At 40.5% G+C, this 6,761-nt stretch overlaps 1 protein-coding gene across 1 annotated transcript; it reads right to left on the reverse strand.

Moving 5' to 3' along the window:
• Positions 1-239: 239 nt before the first annotated feature.
• On the reverse strand, positions 240-5,641 carry oprk1 (opioid receptor, kappa 1). Its single transcript, XM_042497821.1, has 3 exons — positions 5,361-5,641; positions 3,010-3,362; positions 240-778 (listed from the first exon to the last, which is right to left on the reverse strand). Exons 1-3 carry the CDS (start codon positions 5,603-5,605, stop codon positions 240-242), a joined length of 1,137 nt encoding a protein of 378 aa, XP_042353755.1. The 5' UTR covers positions 5,606-5,641.
• Between the last annotated feature and the right edge of the window lie 1,120 nt (positions 5,642-6,761).

Genomic DNA, 6,761 nt, shown 5'->3' on the forward strand with positions numbered 1-6,761 from the left:
AAGGATCAACCGTTGACAAGTAATACTGGTTAGGATCCATTCAGTTATGGTTTGTCTTAAATAGGATTTGTTGACAATAAGAAAAATGTAGAATATCTCCAGATGATCTTTAAGTGAGCCTGTGTTTGGATAAATAAATAACTCCCTTTCTCTCAGATGGCAGTGGTGACCTGAGTCAAACCCAGGTCATTGGAGTCCTCCCAGCCCTGATAGGGCATCGAGGACGTGTCCATGGCTAGTCATACGGGCCTTGCCTGTCTCATGTCTCCCCGTCCTTCTGTGGGACACGTGTGGTCCCGCAGGGTGCTCCTCACCCGGCTCACCCCATGAGAGTCTCCATGTCCTTGGGCACCCGGGCAGCAAAAGTCTCTGAAGCACCTCTTGAAGTTCTCATCCAAGAAGGCGTAGAGGATGGGGTTGAGGCTGCTGTTGGTGTAGCCCAGTGCAACGCAGAAGAAGTAGGCGGCCATGACGGCGGTGGTGTCAGGCTCCTTCCCAGACAGCACGTTAACCAAGATGAAGATGTGGATGGGCGTCCAGCATATCACGAAGACGGCGACCACCACCAGAACCAGACGGGTGATCCGACGCAGGTTGCGGTCCTTCTCGCGTGAGCCTGACAGCAGGCGCACGCTCTTCAGCCGCATCACCATGAGCGTGTAGCAGACAGTGATGATTATGACGGGTGCGATAAAACCAAAGATGAAGACGCAGATCTTCATCAGGGTGTCCCAGTAGCTGTAGGGTTCAGGGAACTGCAGGGCGCACTCTGTAGTCCCTGTTAGTGACAGATTGACATAGTAAGAGAAACAAATCTGATCAGTCAAATACTGAGTCACAGTTATATTTAATTTATGAGAAAACCAACGAGACTACGGCTACATTCAAACTGCAAGCCACCGCTTGAAGAAAATGTATATTTGTACGAATTGTACATTTCTGCAAAACATGCATACATTACATTTGTACATTTCACACGTATCATGTCAACATTTCTAAAGTAACGCAGTAGATGAGGTGTCTTTGTAGATTTTGGCGAGACATCTGCCAGGCTGCAGATCACTTTTCGAGATAAACAAACGACAAAACAGGTTGATTTTTTGCGAGTCATTCCTGAATTTCCAGCAGATTTTTGGCAACCAAATGCTGATGCATTTTTTTAAAACTCCCTGTTGCTGTGTTTCCTCCGGAGACAGTGACAGTGTAAAAAGCCATTGTTTTTTCCCTGGACATCAGCGGCATTTTCATTGATTGTTGTCTTGTTTGTGCCACAAAAGCTATTTGAGTCAAATTATGGTTTAACACGAAGGAAATCCAGGCACTCCAAAAATATGATAAACGTGAAAAATTAGGAGGAACTACATTAAAAAACCTTTATTATAGTGGCTCAACTATTAACAAGCCAAAATGTTTTGACCACTTTCATTTTTCGTTTTTTGAAATCATTTTTTAGTAGCCTACATACTTGCATGCTTTTTTTTGTTTTTACTAATGTCTTGCTAATTTGGGAATTATTTCCTTTTTCGTCACTCATTGCCTTCTTTCTATGTTTTTAAATCTTCTTACAATTAAAGTGTTTAAAAAACAATTTATCAAATTAAATTCTAAGTATTCAATTCAGTAAGAGTCATCCTCTTGGAACTATTAATGACTGTAATAACGTTCATGACAATCGGTCCATTATCTGTTGAAATATTTGAGCCTGAAGCAAACTGTCGAAACAGCACAGTGACTGATGGACGTTGGCATTATACTCTGGCTAAAAAATGTAATAAAACAAAAGATCCTGTTATGCATTTATGTCATCAGTACAGAGAGGTATCTACCAGAATCAGATCCATCATCTAGTCTAATAGCTGTGGGCAAAGTGCACAGTGCTTTATCATTTTGAACATGAACTATCCATCAGACTGACGCTGAGAGAAAAAATAAATCCTTTGAGGACGACCTATTATGGCTATCATAGCTTCATTATTTCGGGTAGCTGTAACGTAAGGACTCATCAAACCTACAGAATATCCTCTTCAGGGAAACTGAAGGATGCTTCCTGCAGCCAAATTAGATAATTCAAGGCAGGTGTGTTTCATGAAGAGGGCCTTCAAGTTTGAAATCGCCTGTAATAGTCAGATTGTAGCTGATAGATATTTTGTCTCTGAAGCATGGAAACAGCCAGAGAGAAATGACAATAAAGTAACAAACAGTGGTTATATATTTTAAAGCTCACTAATGTATGAAAAACTTGTCACGTCATGATCAGTGGTGAAACATTTCATAGTTAGAGTTTACTAATGTATGAAAAACTTGTCATGGCATGAATAGTGTTTGAACATATTAAAGTGCACTAATGTATAAAAAAAAACTTATGACGGTACAAAAAGTGGTGAAACATTTCATAGTTAGAGTTAATACTACTATATACTAATGTATGACAAACTTAACATTTTATAGTTTACTAATGTGTGAAAAACTTGTCATGGCATGACAACTGATTTTTTTCATAGTTAGAGTTTACAAATGTGTAAAAGACTTGTCACGGTACAAAAAGTGGTTCAACATTTTTTAGTTAGAGTTCACTAATGTATGTGTAAAAACCCTAGTAAACAAAAAGCAATGGAGTCACAGCATCGTGAGTGAGGTCAAGGTATGTATGAAATGTATGAAAAATTCATCACAAGATGAACAGTGTTTGAATATATTAAAACTAACTAATGTATGAAAAACTTGTCACGTATGAACAGCGGTTAAAAGATTTATGCTGAGATTTCACTAATGTAAGAAAAACTCGTCATGTATGAACAGCGGTTTAAAGATTTATGCTGAGATTTCACTAATGTAAGAAAAACTTGTCACGTATGAACAGTGGTTAAAAATGTTATGTTTAGATTTCATTAATGTCAGAAAAACTGACTGTGGCTAAACATTTTATAGTTATAGTTCACTAATGTATGACTAAACATCCTGGTAAACAGAAATGATGGAGTCAGAGCATTGTGAGTGAGGTCAAGGTACCGTTATTGGTCTTTGTGCTGCCGAGTATCATGGCAGGGATCCCGGCGGCAGACGACAGCACCCAGATGATCACATTTATGATTTTGGCCTTGACAGGTGTGCGGAAATCCAGGGCTTTGACCGGGTGGCACACAGCTACATAGCGGTCCACGCTCATCATGGTCAAGGTGAGGATGCTGGTGAACATGTTGTAGTAATCGATGGAGATGAAGACCTTGCACGCCACCTTGCCAAACGGCCAGGAGCTGAGCAGGTAGTCGGTGCTCTGAAAGGGCATGGTGGTGGTGACCAGAGCGTCGGCCACGGCCAGGTTGAAGATGTAGATGTTGGTGGCTGTTTTCATTTTGGTGTATCTGTAATAAAAAAGGAAACATGTAGAGGTTTGACTGTCATTTGGGTCTTTTTTGTTGTTGCTTCAATCGTTTGAAAGAAGAACAAGGTTAATTAATCACTTTTTGAAATAAGGATTAGTTACCATGGTGCTCAGCTCTGTTCCTCAGTACATCAATTAAAGCAGCCAAAATACTGTATACACAGGTATGACACAAAGGGAGGAAATTTACTCCTATTCTTAACAACTCTTGCCTAATTCAAGGATCTTATTAAATGAAATATGTCAAAGCTGATCACATATCCAACTTAAGGAACAGTGTGTAAAATTTAGGGGAATTTGGTGGCATCTACTGACGAGGATCGAGGATTGAAATCAGCTTAAACTTCTCCCCGTTAGAATTCCTTCAGTGTTCATTATTCAGGAGGTTTATACCGGGAATCGAATTATCTACAGAGAACTCTTCCTCTCCATAACAAATAGACCAGGAGATTAAAACTGGTAAAAAATACTGAAAAAAGCAGTTTCACTGTACAAATAAATGTTTCTCCAACACTGTTTGGCATGTCGGAGACGAATGCTAGTGAAAAAAGCACACTGGCACGCTCAAACCTATGCAAAAACCATGTTTACTATGCAAGTTTTCAGTCAGAGACCTTCTTGAGGGCATAATGACGGTCACTAGCCTAGCATTTGCTAATGTGTGCTCACATTTTTTTTTTTAATAATCAATGTGTGCTCACTATCTTTCCGAACTGAATACAGCAGTTTCACATTACAAATCAAGGATACACCAGGGATACTCAATTTGCTTTGCTTAGGGTCCACTAGGAGTATTACTAGGATTTTAGGAAATAGGGGCTTAGCTAGGACCTCTGCTGGGATCCTCCACTTGCATTTTTTTTTTTTTTTTTGATAAACAGGCTCTTTTTGATGGTGTTTTTGTGCTGGGAGCAGAATTATTCACAGATGTCTCTTCCTCTCCATAACAAATGGACCAGGTGATATAAACTGGTAAAAACACTGAAAAAAGCAGTTCACATGACAACTCAGTGTTTCTCTTCCTACCTTTTGACACTGATATCTTAAGATTCAAATGTTCAGGAGGTTTTTACCAGAAGCCAAATTATCTGCAGGGGTCTTTCTCCCTCCAAAACAAACGCACCAGGTGATATAAACTGCTAGAAACACTGATTAAATATGGAAGCATCACAAAATCTGTGTTTTTCCTGATGCTCTTGTCTGCTAACTACAGTAGACAGTGAAAAAACACAAAAACGCAAATGGCCCCATCTAGAGCGAGTCTTTGGTTTGTCCATTCTGGGCTACTGTAGAAACATAACATGGTGATCTGTGTAGAGGAGGACCCGCTCCCTGTATAAAAGGCTCATTCTAGGAAAACACACATGCACACACACACACACACACACACACACACACACACACACACACACACACACATCTTATTTACAGGTGATTATACACTAAATAAAACATATTTAAAATGTTATATTCCATTTCTGCCAATAAATCCACCTAAATCTTACACACTGGACCTTTAAAATGAAAATACCTCAATGGGACATTAAACAGGAGCACACATGAAACTAACAAAGGAGCTTGGAGAGAAAATATTGGAATAACAATCACTGCACACCTTGTAAACAGTCATTTGTAAAGAAAAACCAACAAATAAAAAAAAATACCTGCACATCCAGAGGGACAACATGTAAGGGTACAAACAACAAAACTCACAAGAAATATAGGCTACATGTAAACAAATCTGATAACAGCTTTCCTTTTTCTACTTGATCAAACATTGTGAACAGTTATGACCCTTCTGAATACACATGATATAAAAACTCAAAACACACGTGTGTGCTTTCACTTACATTGTTCCAAAAATGAATACGCACTTCGCTTTGTGAGTCAAACGCTCGCAGACACGCGCACTATTTCGCATGAAGTGAGATGACTGGCATTGGTTTTGAGCTGACAAAAGCCAGAGTTGATAACTCACCTTATGATGACATACATCACCAAACAATTGCCCGCCAAGCCCACCACAAACACCACGGAGTACACCGCGACTATGATGGGGATGATGGGCGACATTGGCTCGGGCTCAGTCTCCCAGGTGCCGTTGGGTGTGTAGTTGAAGGGGTCCGATAAACCGGGTTGCCAGGTGAAGTTTGGGTAGCAGTCCTCCGGCTGGCCCGAGGGACACCTGTCCCCTTTGTAGATGTGCACCACGTTGCTCTCCATGGCGCTGAACGCTGTCTGCACCGGCCGGGCTGCTCCTGCTGTTACTGGGCGTAAAATCCAACAGATATCGGTCAAATACAGCTGAATTTTCGATGATTGCTACAAAAAAAGCACGAGGCAAATTTCTCTATTGGCACAAAATGTGGCTCCAGTGGAGAGTCGCGCAGCAGCCCGCGCTCAAGGACATCATTACACAAGTGAAAAGGCACCCTACCTGTTTTTCTGCCTCCAGAAAAGTTCGTGCAAATACACGGATGGAGAGTTTCTTATAGGACAGTCAGCCTGAGATTAACATCCAGACGCCGGAAATATGGCAAAAAACAACAAAAGGTTTCTGGGTAGTTGAGTGGGTGAGAGAAAAATGCACTGCCTGTGCCACCGCTGCGTCCCCGAAGGTGCGCACTGGCAGCCCGCACTGCTCATTCAGTGACATCAGAGGCTGAGCCAACAGATATGACAGCCGGCAGATAGGATCCAACCACATCCATCACTGTCAGCTGAATATTTAACACATACAGTTAAAACTGCATTTATTTTTGCTTTTTCTGCATTATTTCTGGTAAAATAACGACGCCTTACACTCCAAAGCTGTGGAAAACATCTGCTTGCCTATTCAACCATATTCATTTTTTAAAAATAATTTTTGTATTTTTAATATTTTGATTATTTGCAAATTAGAAAAAGCAAGTGTACAATATCATGTGCAAAATCTTTTCTGAAAATGTTTAAATCCCCATCAACGCTGCCATAAGATGTTCCCTAGCAACTCCTGTGAGAGCAACAGCTGCAATGCAAACACCATGAGTCCTGTCAGATGTTGAAGAGGCATGAAGTCAGAAGGACACTCCACTGCAACCTTCAGATGATGTGCCGGCTCCACCGAAACACAGGCAAAAAATAAACTGGGCAGAAATGAGCATTGAGAGGCATTTTGTGGACTTTCATATAAAAACTGCTCATAGTCTCACCAGCATGTTTTTTAATTACTTTTTCCAAGAAAATAGCCATTTTCATAATCTTTTTTTTTTTTTTTTTTATCAGTTTAGTAATTTCTTATTGCCTTAAGGGGCTGTTTGTTATTTATGAGAGGGGAGGGGGTGGTGCAAGATGGGGGGAGGCATGTAAAATATTTTTTTAAGCACTGGAGAGGAAAGTA

This window comes from Plectropomus leopardus, chromosome 12 (assembly GCF_008729295.1).
Source record: "Plectropomus leopardus isolate mb chromosome 12, YSFRI_Pleo_2.0, whole genome shotgun sequence".
Classification (NCBI taxonomy): Eukaryota; Metazoa; Chordata; class Actinopteri; order Perciformes; family Serranidae; genus Plectropomus; species Plectropomus leopardus.